General features: G+C 39.2%; 1 protein-coding gene across 1 annotated transcript in view; it reads right to left on the bottom strand.

Annotated features, from left to right (window-relative positions):
- Positions 1-20,499, bottom strand: part of epha10 (EPH receptor A10) — a 135,634-nt gene that overhangs the window by 105,346 nt on the left and 9,789 nt on the right. Inside the window, exon 2 of the mRNA XM_084130342.1 lies at positions 1,139-1,203. Within this exon, the coding sequence (XP_083986468.1) occupies positions 1,139-1,203 (65 nt within the window). The remainder of the gene's footprint in view (positions 1-1,138; positions 1,204-20,499) is intronic.

Below are 20,499 nucleotides of genomic sequence, written 5' to 3'. Positions count from 1 at the left end.
GCATCTATGTACATTACCAAATCTTACAACATGTGTCCAACACTGTCCATGTCAATAAGCATCACATGTTGGTATTGATATTTATAAGGCGTGCAGTTCAATCAAACTGTATAAAGATTAGCGGCAAGTATATCAAACACACAATATATGAAGACTAAAGCATCTTCAATCAGCACCACAAACAAGCTCATTGTCTGGTAGAGAGATTCTAATGAGCCTCTGAAGACGAACACTCTCAGTGTTTTCACAATTAATTGCAGTGTAATGAAGATCCTTCGTTTCTGAGGGAATTGAGCAGTTTGGCTGAGACTCTCCACTGATACGAGAATGAGTGGCAGAGAATTTCAGCACACCCTGTTGAAAACCACAGAGATGTGTGTGTGCGTGTGTGTGTGTGACCACACAGCTGTGGTGGGAGCAGGAGACAGAGGATTTAATCGCTGTCAGGTCCAGAATTAACAAGCTAAACAAATAACAGCTTGCACCGAGTCCCCAGCATGCAGCATTTCTCCTCACAGATAACGTTACGAATGACAAAACGTGTCGTCCTGAGCTAAAACGTCCTCTGTCAGGCTTACTGCTCATCTCAGCGATGAATCAAACTATGCATGTAATCTTCAGCACGTGCTTTAGCATTGAGACAGAGAGAAGCGGATGCAAGATGGGAACCAGGACACAGAAATGACAAATGGGTTTATCTGGCGAGAGCAAAGCAGTCCATACTGGGAATACAGCAGACATGAGCAAGTTATTCAGTTGGGGAATGGAGACACGGAAAGAAACTAGAAATACTTGTAAAGATGGAAAAAAGAGTGGATGAAAGATAAGGAGAAAGAAAGAGAAAAAGCCTATCGATCAGTAACTACACAAGTCCGTCATTTGCGTTAAACATTACGCTTTGAAGTGCTTCATATAAAGAACTCATGTTTTGAGCAGCTTGTTTCATGCACTATATTTCTGCTAATTGCAGATGTTTTTGTTCATAGAAATGCATAATTCACTATTGTAAAATTACGTTAAACCTTACGTTTAGTAAGTGCGCAGACGTGATTTTATCATTTGTTGCTGCAGCAATGAACTATTATAGTTTCTTCAAAGTCTACAATAATCTAATAAATAATAGACATGAAAGTCTTACCCCATTAGAAGGATACGAGGTCCAACCCAGCTCTGCCTGGGACTCCTTAGAATTCAGCAACACAACTGGAGGAGAAAAACACAAAACAAGAGAGAAATAAGGAGGACTCATTAAATTGCAATTATATGTTGTGCAATTTCTTTCTCACTGTCAGAACACACACAGCTGATGGTGTTTAATAAGAACGAGCACACATTCAGCTCAAACGAGGACCGACAGACCTGCAGTGCTGCACTTAGTGGACGAACTGCACCGGTCATCAGATGATAACCGCGGACAGCTTTGCAAAGCGCAGGAATATTGACCCATTTCAACTGGTCTGCGGCACAATGTGCTGGTTCAACATTTAAACAATAATTATCAAAGGGAAAAGAAATGTTTCACACCACCACCACAATGCAATAGAGCCCAAGAGGCCTGTGAAGCAAATTCAAGCTGGCATTTGTCATTTCTGCTGCATTTTTACAATTACAAAGCCTTAATATGAACCTCCGCTTACAAACTAAATTAAAATGAGCAGTGCACCAGTGAATGTTGTTATTCAGCGCTTTGAACAAGTACAGGACTGTGTAAACAAACTCGGGCAACATTTTTAAAAAGATGCCCTTGACACAAATAGAGCTTGAGCTCTGAATCAGCACTTGGACAAGGCCTATAATTCAGCACCAAAGACAGCGTTTACACCGAGAAACACAGTTTCAGCACCTTGGCCAGCGGCACGGATGAACATATGTGTGTTTCAGCACCACGGACAGCGCAAATCCTGCTTTTAATACTCCTAAAACACTGTCTAAATCTGCACAAAACAACAAGATACAGTATATATAAATATATTTCTGATGCTAAAATATCCTCACTTTTCCCAGCATAATATGCAGAGACAACTACATCTGCACTGAGTTTAAACACTTTTGGTTGTTATTAGGTCTGTTTGTTAATGTCTGTTTAAGCTGAAACCAATTTTTTTTGTCCGATAAAATGCTAGATGGGGATGAAAGAAGGAGCTGCAGGAGAGTTTACAAAACTTCTGCTGAATTTATTTGATAAAAATACAGTAAAAACTGTGAAATATTATTACAGTTTAAAGTAACTTTTCTATGTGAATATACAGTAAAGTGTAATTTATTCCTGTGATCAAAGCTGAATTTTCAGCATCATTACTCCAGTCTTCAGTGTCACATGATCCTTCAGAAATCACTCTAATATGATGATTTGATGATCAAGAAACATTTATGATTATTATCAATATTGAAAACAGTTGTGCTGCTTCATAATTTTGTGGAAACCGTGATGCAGTTTATTTTTCTTTGATTAATAAAAAGTTCAAAAGAACAGCATTTATTTTAAATAGAACTCTTTTGTAACATTATAAATGTCTTTACTCTTTTGATGAATTTAATGCGTCCCTGCCTATAGTAAAATGATGAATTTCTAGCAAAAAAACAACTTTTGAATGACACCATGTTTGCCTAATTAGTGTATTAGACTATGCCACATTTCTCCCATCATTTCACCAAACATGGTTGTGTATCAGAAGCTGAATTATTCATAATTAATTGCTGTCACAAACGCTTGATTCTCTTTGCTTGGCTCATGCATTGACAGCGTCAGTCCTCACACAATCACACGCTCTGACATCACAACACTCGACTGAACGCCTCTTCATTACAAGCCGGATGAGCACTTCTATCATACAGCGTTTAACATCATAGATACAGTATCATACAGCGTTTAACATCATAGATACAGTATCATACAGCGTGTATCATACAGTATCATACAGCGTGTATCAGATACAGTATCATACAGCGTGTATCATAGATACAGTATCATACAGCGTTTATCATCATAGATACAGTATCATACATCGTTTATCATACAGCATTTATCATCATAGATACAGTATCATACAGCGTTTATCATACAGCGTTTATCATCATAGATACAGTATCATACAGCGTGTATCAGCATTTATCATAGATACAGTATCATACAGCGTTTATCATCAGATACAGTATCATACAGCGTTTATCATCATAGATACAGTATCATACAGCGTGTATCATAGATACAGTATCATACAGCGTTTATCATCATAGATACAGTATCATACAGCGTTTATCATACAGCGTTTATCATCATAGATACAGTATCATACATCGTTTATCATACAGCATTTATCATCATAGATACAGTATCATACAGCATTTATCATCATAGATACAGTATCATATAGCGTGTATCAGATACAGTATCATACAGCGTGTATCATAGATACAGTATCATACAGCGTTTATCATCATAGATACAGTATCATACAGCGTTTATCATACAGCGTTTATCATCATAGATACAGTATCATACAGCGTGTATCAGCGTTTATCATAGATACAGTATCATACAGCGTTTATCATCAGATACAGTATCATACAGCGTTTATCATCATAGATACAGTATCATACAGCGTTTATCATCAGATACAGTATCATACAGCGTTTATCATCAGATACAGTATCATACAGCGTTTATCATCAGATACAGTATCATACAGCGTGTATCAGCGTTTATCATAGATACAGTATCATACAGCGTGTATCAGCGTTTATCATAGATACAGTATCATACAGCGTTTATCATCATAGATACAGTATCATACAGCGTGTATCATAGATACAGTATCATACAGCGTTTATCATCATAGATACAGTATCATACAGCGTGACTCAGAGCGTCTCTAGTCTGGCAGACTTGCGGTTACTGCCAAGTCAAATGTACTGAGGTCGAGTATTTTACGTTCCCAAGGTTTTCTGTGGTAAACAAAGACATAAATTTCAGTGTTCTGACTTCACCTCGGTTGGTTTGAGTGATTTTTTTATTTATTTTTCCAGAACAGCTGTTGCTCGGTCTCTCCACCTTTAGGAGACAAGATGTCATTTGATTTCTGCTGACACGGACCCCTACTGACTCGACCTTGAGGAGACAAACCGAGGCAGAGCCACAGACGAGGTCAAACGAGCAGTCGCTCGCAGGGACTCACGGACACATGTGAGGTCATTCAACGAGACGGAGAAACAGCAGAAACAAGCAGTGGAAGGAATCCTTCTCCCAAAACATTTCAAATCATTTACTCACCATCGTCGTTCCAAACCCATTTGACTTGAATGTGATCTTTTTAAAGTCTATTTTCTAAATGCACGTTATTGATCTAATTCTTATTCATATGATTCTTTTCCTGTTTATCACTGAAACAATCTGAACTGTATGAAGCACTATAGAAATAAAGGTGACTTGACTCAAAACTATCCTTTTCTTACAATCGACTGCAAACTTGCATTCAGATCAGCCTCTATCCAATCAACAACCGATTAATAGAACCAAGTTTCCCTCGGATGTACAGTACGTCATGATACGGAAGAAGATATCCTCACGACAAGTCACTCTATTGCATGCAATTTCAATTAACAGAATGTAACAGTTAACCTTCAAAAATGCAAATGCAGCATAAGTGTCATAAAACTCAAGCACTAAATTCCAAGTCAACTGAAGACATGCGATACGATAGCTTTGGGTAATATAAAGTCCACCTGTAGTCAATCATTTTATCCCCTAAAACTCATCTTTTAAATCATCAAAATGACATTTTAAAGTATTTTTTCCTTGGAAAAAAAAATGCCTTAAGATATCTTGAATGTAACTCGACACCCTTGCCTCATTTAGTATGCGCGGTTCTATGAATATGCAAATGAGCCCCGCCTCCACTCACTCCCTCAGCTCAGAGATCCACTGGTTGACGATCACACGTTGATCTGATTGGTTACAAGGTAGTTTGTGACGTCAGAAACACCAGCGATTTCAAAGCGTGTTTTTGAGACTGTCTTTGGTTCACTGCAGTTTTAAGGAGAAAATACTCAGCAATGGTGTCGACTTATGAATTTACACATGGTTTGTCTTAAAGCGTATTAAAAACACCACATAGACACATAAACAACATTAAAAGCTGGATTTTCACCACAGGGGACTTTAAGCGGTTGTTGACGGAGAATCTTTCACGACAGTCGTACTCCTCATTCACACTCACTACCTAAAGAAGAGCAGCTGGGACATTCTGCTAAACATTTCATTTTATATTCAACAGATGAAAGACAATCATACAGGTTTGGAACGACATAATTTCATTTATGCGTGAACTATTCTATAAATTCGAGCAAAAATGAGCAAGAACATCATTCCGGCATCTTTGATTTAAAAAATAACTGTACTCACCCCAAATAACCTTCATTACATTAAAGGAGCCGTATGTAAGATTGTGGCCAAAACTGGTACTGCAATCACTTTCAAATTACTGTAGAGTGGTGTATCCCCTCCCCCTCCCCCCTGACTCGAGGTTGCCAGATAGGCTGCAGGATCCAGCAGGAACATAGGCTGCTATGTAGCTGTGGTAACTAGAGCTGAGCTGGCAACCCGGATGCCGAAACACTACTGACTTCGTAATTGGTAGATGGGTGGAGGGTGGCGCTTCAGGCCAAAACACAACATGACAACATCAACATCAGTTGAGGGCTGCAACTTCACTTTTTAAATGACAATATCCTGGCCGTACTACTGTTGTCAGTGATATAAGTATTTGAAATGAACATGATTTCTTAATGTCTAGTGACATATCAGGGCCATTTTATGATGAATTGAAATACATTTCTTACATACAGCTCCTTTAATCACTACGTTTCCTTCTAGATATTAGCAGAACCTGGGAGCAAAAAAAAAACAATTTACCCTCAAAAAACAAAGACGACATCTAAGACTGAATGAAGGATGTGCTTGTGTCAGAAGGGCACTGATCTCCCTGTCAAACCCAACACACACATGTAAATCCCACTGAAAGAATTATAATACGAGAACCATAAAATTCAATAGAGGGGATTAGCCACATGTTGTTAAACTCTCTTCCATGAAGCTTATCTGCATATATACATAAAGCACAGAACGCACCAATCAGAGTCCAGAGACCTGCGGGACACTCATCGGCCAAACATTATCCCTCTAATAAGCACACACACACACACACACACACACACACGCTCGGTACGCGCATGCACTCGCTCGTAGCGTTAAAGCCAACAGAATGGCAAAGCGCATTAAGTTGAAGCCCCATACAGACCTTTATGACCTCATTAAACTTTCAGCTCCGCCACTGGGGTGTAAAGAGCGCTTGCTTTTCTCTAGGCTTGTATGGAAATGCTCACACACACACACAGCAGCCGCTGAATCCTAACAGCTGTTTGCCTGGGTTTCGGCACAGGGGGAGGCGTATTCACCAGCACTTCTCAGTCATTCTCGCTCTTCTTTCTGATCAGCTTGGCGTCGTTTGGAAATGGGTCACGGTGGCGAACGGCCCGCTTTTACAAACACGACCCCCTCCGAGCCGACGCAACACGACAGCCTTCACAAAACCGGATTGCTTGGCTCTTACATTATCTTGACAGCGCCAGACTCAGAGACACACACAAATGAAAAGTTGTATTCAGGGAAAGAGGATTGAGAGGAACCAAGCCAGCCATTCGGATGAGATTTGCCATTCAGATGCAAGAGATTTTCTGGGTTTGGTCCGTGAGATTGAGAGAGTCATGGTGCAAATTAGAGATGCACCATTAATCGTTAAAAGATTGCGATCTTGACTCAAACACACAGAATAATTATTTCTGTCTTATAATCATTGAAATGATCACAGAAGTACTGGGATAAAAGTTTAGTGTGTGTATAAACACTGATGTTTAGGGTAGTGATCAAAATAAAGTAAATCACCTTATGAAAGAAACTTGACTCTTCAAGTAATTGCATCAATTTCATTGTTACACCAGTAGGTGGCGACATGTGACTTGAAAAATGTGTTAGTCTTTGAATCATTAGGTGTGTTCGATGTGAAGCGGCGCTACTCAGACCGATCCGTGTATGACATAAAAAAATCACTGTACTTTGGTGTCACACACAGAACGGTCTGAGCAGCGCCGCTTCACAAACACACCTATTCATTCAAGAGATCTGTTTAAAAACGCTTATTCATCCAGTAATAAAACAAGTGAAGCCTTTGAGTCATTGAATCATTCACTCAACCGATTTAAAAAAATATATATTAATCATCAATTAAAATGAATTAAATATATATATTTTAAATAGTAGGGATGCACCGGGATATATCGGTAGGGATATATCAGCCACCATATCGGTCTCGGCCGATATAGGTTCATTTTTGATGTTATCAGCCCGATAAAAAAAACTTTGGCCGACATATTAAAGCCGATAAATAATGTATTATTTCCTTGAGAAGATCATTATAATTGTGTGCCTGGGACATGGATTTTAATTGTGAGACACTTGTTTTTGTAATCACTCTCAATTTAAAAATAAATAAAAAATTGGATTTAGATTTATCGGCCAATATATCGTTTATCGGCATCGGCCAAATTGGTGCATCCCTATTAAATAGACTGCAGCAATTAACATTTTATCAGAATCTCTAGTAAATGACTTTATTTTGTTTAGTTGTCAAAGAATCGTGACAAATCAAAACAAATCATAATTCTCAATGTATCCAGTATCATGCAGTCAGCCATCCAGACGAGGTGCAAGAGATTTTCAGTGTTAGCTTGAGTCGTGTTGCTGTGACGGTGTGTGTTCAGTCATGATGTGTTGCTGTGACGGTGTGTGTTCAGTCATGATGTGTTGCTGTGACGGTGTGTGTTCAGTCATGATGTGCATGTGCTGACGGTGTTTGTTCAGTCATGATGTGTTGCTGTGACGGTGTGTGTTCAGTCATGATGTGTTGCTGTGATGGTGTGTGTTCAGTCATGATGTGCATGTGCTGACGGTGTGTGTTCAGTCATGATGTGTTGCTGTGACGGTGTTTGTTCAGTCATGATGTGTTGCTGTGTTGATGTGACGGTGTGTGTTCAGTCATGATGTGTTGCTGTGACGGTGTGTGTTCAGTCATGATGTGTTGCTGTGACGGTGTGTGTTCAGTCATGATGTGCATGTGCTGACGGTGTTTGTTCAGTCATGATGTGTTGCTGTGACGGTGTGTGTTCAGTCATGATGTGTTGCTGTGACGGTGTGTGTTCAGTCATGATGTGTTGCTGTGACGGTGTGTGTTCAGTCATGATGTGCATGTGCTGACGGTGTGTGTTCAGTCATGATGTGTTGCTGTGACGGTGTTTGTTCAGTCATGATGTGTTGCTGTGTTGATGTGACGGTGTGTGTTCAGTCATGATGTGTTGCTGTGTTGATGTGACGGTGTGTGTTCAGTCATGATGTGTTGCTGTGATGGTGTGTGTTCAGTCATGATGTGTTGCTGTGTTGATGTGACGGTGTTTGTTCAGTCATGATGTGTTGCTGTGACGGTGTGTGTTCAGTCATGATGTGTTGCTGTGTTGATGTGACGGTGTGTGTTCAGTCATGATGTGTTGCTGTGATGGTGTGTGTTCAGTCATGATGTGTTGCTGTGAAGGTGTGTGTTCAGTCATGATGTGTTGCTGTGACGGTGTGTGTTCAGTCATGATGTGTTGCTGTGACGGTGTGTGTTCAGTCATGATGTGTTGCTGTGACGGTGTGTGTTCAGTCATGATGTGTTGCTGTGACGGTGTGTGTTCAGTCATGATGTGTTGCTGTGACGGTGTGTGTTCAGTCATGATGTGTTGCTGTGACGGTGTGTGTTCAGTCATGATGTGTTGCTGTGACGGTGTGTGTTCAGTCATGATGTGTTGCTGTGTTGCTGTGACAGTGTGTGTTCAGTCATGATGTGTTGCTGTGACGGTGTGTGTTCAGTCATGATGTGTTGCTGTGACAGTGTGTGTTCAGTCATGATGTGTTGCTGTGTTGCTGTGACAGTGTGTGTTCAGTCATGATGTGTTGCTGTGACGGTGTGTGTTCAGTCATGATGTGTTGCTGTGACGGTGTGTGTTCAGTCATGATGTGTTGCTGTGACGGTGTGTGTTCAGTCATGATGTGTTGCTGTGACGGTGTGTGTTCAGTCATGATGTGTTGCTGTGACGGTGTGTGTTCAGTCATGATGTGTTGCTGTGACGGTGTGTGTTCAGTCATGATGTGTTGCTGTGACGGTGTGTGTTCAGTCATGATGTGCTGACGGAGATGTGACTGACGGATCGGAAACGGCTTCCAGTCTCGCTGAACGCTGAAGCTCGACTCGCTCATAACGTCACGATCCACCCGCCAGAGCCTCTGAGCTGTCAGAGCAAAGAGAGAAATAACTTAATGTGCTTATCAGGAGATTCAGGGTCATTAAACGGTGAAGGAATGGCTGAAGACTGACATATACAGCTTTAAAGCTGCTTTTCCTCATGTCCTGTAATGATGATTCAGAATTAAGCAAGTAAATGCAAGAGTTTTGCTGAAGTGTAGGAGGAGGGGTAGAGAAAAAAAAAAAGAGTATTAAAACAAAATCAGCCCATAGTTTCCTTCAAATCTCAGCACCGTCTAAACTTCTTCATTTTGAAACATGCGTCAGGAATGAAGACAGCAGTCGCTGATATGAGGGTCATGTGACTGCCGGAGAGCTGTCTTACATAATAACACCGTATGAGGAGCGAGCCGAGTCAACATGATTAGAAGGCATCGAAGACGCGACAGACAGCTCGGATTAATGCGGATTCAGAGTGACAGAACTGTTCTACAGGACACATCAAAAGTTTGTGGGGAAATACATTCAGATATTGAACAAATCCAATTTTACATCTTCTAATGAAATTTTGACAGGTGGCGGCACTGTTTTGGGTGGTTGTTAGGCGTTTGATAACACACACACACACACACACACACACAAACTAACCCTAGCCCTAAATCTACCCATCACACACACACTAACCCTACCCATCACACACAAACACACACACACACACACACACACACAAACTAACCCTAGCTCTAACCCTACCCATCACACACAAACACACACACACAAACTAACCCTAGCCCTAAACCTACCCATCACACACACACACACACTAACCCTACCCATCACACACACACACACACACAAACACACACACACACACACACTAACCCTACCCCTAAACCTACCCATCACACACACACACACACACACACACCCCTAAACCTACCCAACACACACACACACACACACACACCTGACCCCTAAACCTACCCATCACACACAACTTTCTGCATTTTTACATTTTCAAAAAAAACTCCAATTACTTTATTTTTATACCAGATTTAAAAATGAGGACGTTCCTAAAGGAGGTTTTGGAAATTTTGTCAGGTTTTAGTCACTTCTGGGTACAATTTGTTCCCAAAATATAGTTAAGTAGGTACACACACACACACATTTGTTTCTCGACCTGCTGTCCCGCTTAACCTTCATGCTGATTGCTGTGTTTTTTTAAATGTCACAGATTGTCTGCATGTAAACCGGAGCTGAGAGGACAGTTTTAGTGGAGCTTTCATACACACTTCAATAATTGAAGCTGTATCGTTGTTGGTTCCTCCATTACCTCTGGCCAAGTCGAGCAAAAGAATGTTTTATTCTGATCTTTGTGCGCAGAACCGGACGCTTTAAATGTCAAGTGGGTTTAATTCAGTCTGAGTTTCATCAGAACGGTTTATGTGCCGTTTGGGAATCTGAGACGGCTGTAACCGAGGTTATGGGGGAACAAGTCAAATCTGATGGTAATGGTAAAGATAAAACAATAAGAGTTGCACTAAAATATCAATGTTCAAAACATCTGTTTTCAACACTGATCATAATCATAAATGTGTCTTGATCATCAAATCATCATATTAGAGTGATTTCTGAAGGATCATGTGACACTGAAGACTGGAGTAATGATGCTGAAAATTCAGCTTTGATCACAGGAATAAATTACACTTTACTATATATTCACATAGAAAACAGATGATTTACACTGGAATAATATTTCACTGTTTTTACTGTATTTTTGATCAAATAAATGCAGCTTTGGTGAGCAGAAGAGACTCTTTCACAAACATTAAAAATCATAAGAACTAGTTTATAATGCTGAAAATAAGAACAGAAACCTTTACATAAACATCTGACAAACATGCATATCATTAATATTAATGAAAAATTATAGAATAGAATAGTTTTTAAATGCCATTTAAAGCATTTGATACAGTATGTCCTGATTCAGGTTCTTCTTTAAACAAGAAGGATATTCTTGCATTACTAGAACAATTTATTAAAGGAGGCCAGTGTGAGAGAACAGCTTACATCCCTGATTCTCTCTCTCTCTCTCTGTCCTTGTTAATAAGCGACGGAGTCAAAAAAGTGGAAGAGCGGTTACGTAAGCGGAAGAGAGAGAAAGGGAGAGACTTTTTTTCCATCTCTCTCAATTTAGGAATCCAGTTTAGATCTTATTAGTGTGTGATTTTGGGCACATTAGCACATCAGCTCCCTGACAGGAGGAGGAACGTTCACTCCCACCCGTCTCTTTCATTCATCCTCAAACACACACACTTCTTCTCCACTTCCTCGATAACACACGGAGTCCAATCACAGAGCCGTCGTTAGGATGTGGACTGAACTCCCTCTCTCTCTGACACACATTCACACACTCTCACCCATGGTGTTTACAGTGGGCTAATGTTCAGAACGCTTGATGTCTTCAAACTCGTGATGAATTAGATGACATCGAGCTGACACGCTTGATTCAAAGTCTAAAATTAGTGATTTTCCCCACATACACAGAGACACTACAACTGCTTCTCATGAAAAATTGGAGTGGAAACCAAACATGTTAACACTTCTGGATCTGGACTGATAGAACGCATTAAAAAATATTCTGGGAAAAATATCAGAATCTTTTCTTTTTTTTTGGGCATGTCCCTGCAGTTTGAAGACAAATAATATAGATATAATATAAAGAAATATAATAAAAAAAATATTAAGAAATGTAAATCACATAACAGCCTTGTTTGGACAAAGTTAGTGTTCAAAAGTTTGGGATCTGTACAAATATTTAATGCTTTTTAATTTAAAGATTTTGCTCACCAAGCCTGCATTTACTTGATCAAAATTGTATTTAAAAAGTATTTTAACTTCTTGAAAAGAAATGAATACTTTTATTATTCAATAAATTCATCAAAAATCTTTTACATAACTTCTGATTCTGTAAAGATTCCGGAGTAATTTCAGCTGAATATTCAGCTTTACGTCACAGGAATAAATTACATTTTAAAAAATATAATAAAATAAAACTTGTGATAGAAATGAAAAATGTATGTGAAATAGAAATGAATTTAAAAAAAGAACGTTGACCAAACTCTTTCAAATCACATCCATGCACCCCTCTCATCATATCATATCATATCATATCATATCATATCATATCATATCATATCATATCATATATATCTATCAGTCCCGAGACTCTCTTCCTCCAGCTCTCTTCCCGCTCCGTCTTTCCATTATTACTACAGACATTGATCTCCGTCCTATTGATGAATGAAGGCAAGTCAAAAGGTGTGTGTGAGAGAGAAAGATAGAGAGAGACAGAAAGGTCTGGGGTCGCGAGAGAACCTCCATCCATCAATACGGCACATCACGAGCCGCAGAAATCCATATTCCCGACAGCTGATCAATCAATACGCAGAACAACGGGCGCTTGCGAAAGAATACGGCCAGGCGAGTCGATAAGTTAGAATAACAGGTCTGTGCCTGTTAAACTGAGGAAAGATGGAGGGATGGAGGGATGGAGGGATAACAGAAACCTTGTGTTCACTGCAGACTGATGACAGCGAGATATATCAGTCTACAACAGTGGTTCTCAACCTCAAGATGACCTCAAATAAGACAAAACAAGCTTTAAAATCAGCTAACACTACTAAAAATCAAGATATTTCAGATTTTAATTCACCCCCTCAACAAATGTTTTTCTTTGAAGAACCAGGATTTGGAAAATCTGGATATATGAAGTGGCTTCATTTTAAAAGTGTGATTTCTAGACCTGGAAAGGTCATGTACATTAATCAAATTTAAAAAATGCCAGATACTTTTATATGAAACAAATTCTTGTTTTGCCAAGCTTAAAAATATATTAGAGTAGAAATAGTGAAAAAAAAAAAAAAAAAAAAAAATTCCAAATCCAGTAGTCATGATCGACTGGAAAAGTCGCCGGGCCTCTCGGTATTTTTGTGGACGATGGTGATATTAAAAAGAGTGATATTAAAAGACCAAATTCAGTAAACACCTTATTGATGATGCAAACTGCACAGACGAGTCGATGAACACAGAGCATGTGACGTCACGTGGAAACTATGAGTAAAAGTCCAAGAATATAGATGCCCGTCTCTTTCTCCATCTTCTCCATCTAAGTCAGGCTTTTAATTATCATTTGTACAACTGTCAGATCTCATCGCTCGCCGTCTCACATGGTCTCGATTCATTTATTCCATGATTGCTTATTTACTTATCTGTGAAGTAGATCATTTGAGCATAATATTAATTCACAAAATCCTCGTTTCAAAAAGGGGGGCGGTTCACACTAATTATGCAAATCATGTGCAGAATGGCTTCCTTCAGGACTGAATCAGACGGTCCTCATTGCCTCTTTCCACAGGCCTGTTGATCCAGCTATATTATATGTGTAAAGAGTAGCATGTCCAATTTCACAGTGTCTATAAAACGGTAGGCAGAAAGATTCCTTCCAGTGAGATCTTGAAGTGCATATAAGAGATGCGAATGGCATTGTAGTGAACGTGTGAACTACTGCCGCTGAAAGGTCACATGATAATGACAGCATGACGATTTGCATCCATACTACACACATTCATACTGTATAGAACATACGCAAAACGCAAAGTAGGCTATTTATTCAAAGTCAGAACCTACTCTGAGTATGTGATTTTAGCCTTTGTGAAACTCATCATGTTAGTGTTGATAAATCTCCATGCTAATCATTTAACTAAAGCTTGACATCAAAATGCTCGTTTGATTTTTTAGCCTCAACCAGGTCAAAGTTCATTGACTTCCCCAGATGTGTTGTATTGACTCTCGCTTTTGGCAAAGAAAAGGTCATCGCTGGAAGACCTCGCATCAATTTCAAGCTCATTGAAGCGAGTGCTTCCAATCAAAACCACATGAGGCACACGAGGGAAGCAGAAAGTGTCCAGAACATTGCAGTTCTTCACTAGACATAATGAAGGAGCTTTTCACCAGTAATGCCCCATAAATGGTTTCCCAACGAACGCATTTTCTAGTGGTGAGGAAATTATCTGCCAAAATTGTTTACCTCAAAGAAAACGTTAATCAACGATGGCATGGGAAATATGATCTAAGATACCCATTCAACACTCAACGCTGTTAAAAGGTTGTGCTTTTGATGAGTAATTTAGCCACGGAGAGGGTCATTTCAACCTTCTTATTTAGTGTGGAGGAACGGAAAGATTGCTCACATTTAAATCTCAGGTTGGAGGGAAAGAGGAAGGCGAAACCATTTAGGAGGCTGAAATGAAAAATGTGACAGGCATCACATAAAGTGAAAAGGAAAAGGTCTTAACCCTGGTTCCTGTGGCACCCCAATATCCAGCAGCCCACACATCTTCTGAAGAAGCCGTGCACTAATGGACAGATCTCAGGGACTTTAATCACGGCTCAGGGAGAGGGTCTCTCTCTCCATTTTTCCTCTGCCAATCATCCCGCGAGTCTGAAGCCCAATGGTCTCCCCACGACTACGACTACAGCCTTAAGAGCTGAATAAAGAGAAGACAGTCAGGATTACACAGAGGACGTGTGATACTACAGAGTTGAAAGAGGGAATATTAGCGCTAACCCCAACTAAAGATTTCTCTAGTCGTTTGTTCAAGCCCTTAGTTGACTAATGTCGACATTTATATTAAATTTAATTACTTAAATATGCGGGGGGCTAAATATCTAAATATATATGCCTATTCCGTGCTCAAGTGCACTCAAAGCTTGCCGCAAAGCACTGGCAAAAGTAATGATTATGAATGTGTTGGGAAAAAAATAGCAAGGAGACATCTGAATTATTTAATAAACTAGTGTTTTTCTGCCCCCAACTAAAGATATTTCTAATCGACAAGTAGTCATTCATTTATGCCATTAGTCGACTACTCTCGACATTTATATTAATTGAATTACTTAAATATGCGGGGGGCTGAATATATGCCTATTCCACGCTCATAAAGCTTGCCGCAAAGCACTGGCAAAATAATGATTATGAATGTGTTGGGAAAAAAATAGCAAGGAGACATCTGAATTATTTAATAAACTAGTGTTTTTCTGCCCCCAACTAAAGATATTTCTAATCGACAAGTAGTCATTCATTTATGCCATTAGTCGACTACTCTCGACATTTATATTAATTGAATTACTTAAATATGCGGGGGGCTGAATATATGCCTATTCCACGCTCATAAAGCTTGCCGCAAAGCACTGGCAAAAGTAATGATTATGAATGTGTTGGGAAAAAAATAGCAAGGAGACATCTGAATTATTTAATAAACTAGTGTTTTTCTGCCCCCAACTAAAGATATTTCTAATCGACAAGTAGTCATTCATTTATGCCATTAGTCGACTACTCTCGACATTTATATTAATTGAATTACTTAAATATGCGGGGGGCTGAATATATGCCTATTCCACGCTCATAAAGCTTGCCGCAAAGCACTGGCAAAATAATGATTATGAATGTGTTGGGAAAAAAATAGCAAGGAGACATCTGAATTATTTAATAAACTAGTGTTTTTCTGCCCCCAACTAAAGATATTTCTAATCGACAAGTAGTCATTCATTTATGCCATTAGTCGACTACTCTCGACATTTATATTAATTGAATTACTTAAATATGCGGGGGGCTGAATATATGCCTATTCCACGCTCATAAAGCTTGCCGCAAAGCACTGGCAAAAGTAATGATTATGAATGTGTTGGGAAAAAAATAGCAAGGAGACATCTGAATTATTTAATAAACTAGTGTTTTTCTGCCCCCAACTAAAGATATTTCTAATCGACAAGTAGTCATTCATTTATGCCATTAGTCGACTACTCTCGACATTTATATTAATTGAATTACTTAAATATGCGGGGGGCTGAATATATGCCTATTCCACGCTCATAAAGCTTGCCGCAAAGCACTGGCAAAATAATGATTATGAATGTGTTGGATAAAAATTGAGTCAGTGTCGGCTGCAGAAGTGATCTCGCAGTAGTGAACACGTCTATAGAGAGAAATTCACCTTTCATACGCATTAAATAAGCAGAGAGTATTTGTTTTCTGTTCGAATTGGTTCGTTTAAAAGTACATTTCAAGCTTTCTATAGGTATGTTTCTCATGTCTGTGAGGATAATCGCTGAGTTTCGGTTCATTAATGTGAGGGCTGCAGGTCACGCAGACTGAGACGGAAGAAACCTTGGTCTTTATTTTATGAAAGCACGATTTTGTTGTTATTGTGAGTGTACACAAATAAAAGTAGTCCTTTACAGTTTGGAATGATGTATTACTCTTATCTGTATGACACAAAATGATGTAGTGAGTAAATGAAGTAGAAAAATGTGTATTTTAGTTAGAAAAGATAAGACTTTCCCTCAAGAAGTGTTCAAATAAGTTCTGGAAATTGTGAGGTCCTTTCTTTCAGAATATTAAAGAGATTAATGTCTCACCTAGTCCCGATTATTACAGACCGCCTGGTTGGTGAGGAGTAAGAGTTTTATTTTTTCATTTAAAAAAATCAGAAAAAGCTCAAATAATTTATAACATCTGATTGTGGTTTGGTTTTGTTTACTAGATTACTAAAAATAAAAATAAATAATTGCCAATTCAAATTATTACTAAATGCTATGCAAGTATATAAATAATGATAAACTATTGAACCATCTAAATTTGTGCTTCATGTTTTGAGTACTATAGTAATGGTTTTAGATTTAAGGCCAACAGAATCATATTTTGTGCGTTAGTAATCAAGGAAAACATGTTAAATCTGTTAGTGTGAGTGGGTGTTAGAAATAAAATAATAACTTCTGCTGAACTGCTGTCCAAGATCTCATCGCTAATGAAATCTGTGTATGGAAAGAGAAAGAAAGACACAGACTGTGAGTTTATAAAAAAAAGATAGTAGGGTCTCATCTACATTCACCCTGAATGGACAGATTAAAATTTAAGGTTCATAGAGCTTCTATAATAAAAAGGAGGAAAACAGAAAAACACCAGGCAATTTTCAGAAGACCCCATAAATGCAAACACACACATAAACACACACTCGCACAGCCGTGATTGAATGCAAATTAAAATGCAAATGCAGCGCTGCTAGTTTTCGAGCAGCCGGCCCGCAGATGGAAACGTTTGAACACGACAGCTCGGACAAGTTTGGAATGTCAAAAAGTGACGTGGCACTAAGCAGAGTCTTCACACGTTCATGTCAGATTCAGAAATCACCATGAAGAAATGGGACAGTCCATCTTTTTAAACTTGAGACGCTTTAGTCACAGAATATCAGCAGAACTGTTACTAGCCTCTGATTTCAAAGGTAGTTGTTGTTTCTGAATATGAAAATGCCGATACAATGTAAAGTGTTTGCTTTGGCTCTTGTTTTAAATGATTTAGTTCCGTTGTTGTGCTAGTTGTCGGCTGTTGCCGTCGCACAAGCAGAATGTGGCGATTGGTCGGTGTTGTGTTTGTCCCGCCCCTCCTCCACTGTGATTGGATGTATAAAGTGACAGTGATGAGCGCTGCGTTTTACACAAAGTTGAACATTTTTCAGCTCTTTGTGTCTGGAAAAACAACAGCAAGCTCTCAGTGTGAAAGTCACCGTTTTTAAATATGTGACGCTCCCATTGAAAATATATGCTAGCCTTAGGGAAAATGTTAATTGCTGCAGTCTATTCAACAAATATTAATTTTCTTTGTTATTTATTTTATTCATTATTAATCAGGTTGAGTGAATGATTCAATGACTCAGTCATAAAGACTTCACTTGTTTCTTTACTGGATGAAGAATCAGTATTTTTGAATGAATCTCTTGAATTAATGATTCAATGACAAATACATTTGTTAACAGTCCCTTGTCGCCACCTACTGGTGTAACGATGTAATTGATACAATCTTTATTTGAAGCATCCTTACTTTCAAAAGTTGATTTATTCTATTTTGATCGCTACTGTAGATATCAGTGTTTATTTCTGAAATATAAACTTTTAACCCAGTACTTCTGTGATCATTTGAATGATTGTGAGACAGAAATAATGATACTATGTGATTGAAAAGACTGTTTGTGAAGCTGTTTCATGACATCTGATCTCTCTGAACACAGATCTGAGTCGCTGTGATCGTCCTTGAAAAATGTTTAATAGACAGAGCCAAATCGTTGTTATTTAGGAATAAGATTGCATGGGTGTTTGAATCGAGACCAGCATCTTTTAACGATTAATCTTGCAGCTCTCCGGCTTTAAACCGCTGCACTATTTAACAGGATCCTCAAGCTTGCACAGCCCACAGAACAGCTCTGAATTTTTCATCACATCTGCACTCTCTCGACCGGCTAACAGAGCGAAGCTGCATGTACGATCAGAAGACTGTGTCAATGAAGCTAAAGGCACATGCACATACTGTAAGCACATCGCTAAGTGAAGTTACATAACGACACTAGAATTTCTGAAGAAAAAATCGTGTCTGAGCAAAAGACGCCGCTAGTGTGTTGTTAAAAATAATTTCTATGCATTTGCTAAGATGTTGGCAGTGGTTTACGACACATTGCTGAGCAGCTGCTATTGGGTGATCTGGGTGGTTAAGAGTGTGTTGCTAGTTAGTTTCTAGGATGCAAAGTTGGGGGAAAAATAAGTTGTGATTTTCAAGCTGCAAAATACGAGGCATTATTCACTTCATCTTTCTCTAGTGTGTAATGTTGCTGTTTGAGGATGAATAATCTCCAGCTCTTCTCTATATCAGTGTCAGTGTTTCTGAACTCCTGAAACGCTTCCATTGTAGTCTTGAGTTTCTTCCAGAACGAACACGTCACAATATTCCTCATTATAATAATTAATACGCAGAATAAAGGGGCGGGGCCTGGTTGAGTTAGTTAGTAGTGTGTTAAACTGGCGGTTATGGTAATGGGCGGGACATTTCCCAAACACACTCGAAGTGCTCGACCAATCACAACACACTGCTCCAGCCGACCAATCAGAGCACAGTGTGCTTTTCAGAAGGAGGGGCTTCATAGAGACAGGAAGTAAACAGAGCGTTACTGACAGACTGGGAAGAGAGGAGCCGCAACAATGGAGTATATGAGGAGAATAATCAACATTCAAGCAGGAAAACCTGTTCTAGTAGAGCCTGAAAACTACATCAAGGGCATAACATGGTTATGCATACAAACTGACATACAAACTGAGACGCTACATTCTGACCAGCGTAAAACACACCTACTCGAATAATTCTCTATTGCACCATTACAAATATTCCCTAATACAAAGTAATCAAAAATTCCCAACATCTTTCTACTAAAGAATTCACTGTGCTTTTACATGTTCTGCCTTAAGGTCGGCATTCGTTACATTGATTTGCACCTTTGCTACTCGAGGAGTAATACACACTACCGTTCAAAGGCTAGTAGGTATGTATTTTATAACAAAAGTTGCTTACGTAAGAAAACATCAAGAAAACATCAGGATTTATAAGTATATACTACAGGTGCAGCAGTCGATGTGACATATGTGCCACAAGATAATTGAATTGAATGAGATCTGAGGAGACTTTCAGCATAAGTTTCAGTTCAGTCTATTAAGTTTTCGTAAGGCTTCAGAAGACTCACCTGTACTGTTGTGTTTCAGTAGTTAGAGACGGTCAGAGAAAGAGACAGACAGAGAGAGAGAGAGAGAGAGAGAGAGAGAGAGAGAGAGAGAGAGAGAGAGAGACTGAAAGAGAGAGAGACTGAAAGAGTTCTGTGGAAATGAATGGACATCAGTGGCTGTATTGACCGATGTCCACACAACACACTGGATGAGCAGCACGCTGGGTCAGAAACACACACACACACACACTGCCAGGTGAATCCTATTTCTTCTCATTTAGACTCTGTCTGCTAAATTGTCCTTGATCTGCCCTTCAAGGAGTGCTAAAGTAATCTACAATTACCTCAGAGACAAGGAGAAATAAAGGGTGACACTGTCAAACACATACACACACGCAGCCATTAACTTGAGAGTGTGTGTGTGTGTGTGTGTGTGTGTGTGTGTGTGTGTGTGTGTGTGTGTGTGTGTGTGTGTGTGTGTGTACGTACACAGACTCAAGAGAGGATAGAGAAGAACTGGCACTTCCGGTGAGCCTCCATCTGGAGACCAACTGACCATCTGACCACAT

This window comes from Abramis brama (genome assembly GCF_963993115.1).
Source record: "Abramis brama genome assembly, chromosome: 12".
In the NCBI taxonomy this organism is placed as follows: Eukaryota; Metazoa; Chordata; class Actinopteri; order Cypriniformes; family Leuciscidae; genus Abramis; species Abramis brama.
This window is presented reverse-complemented; position numbering and strand designations above follow the sequence as displayed.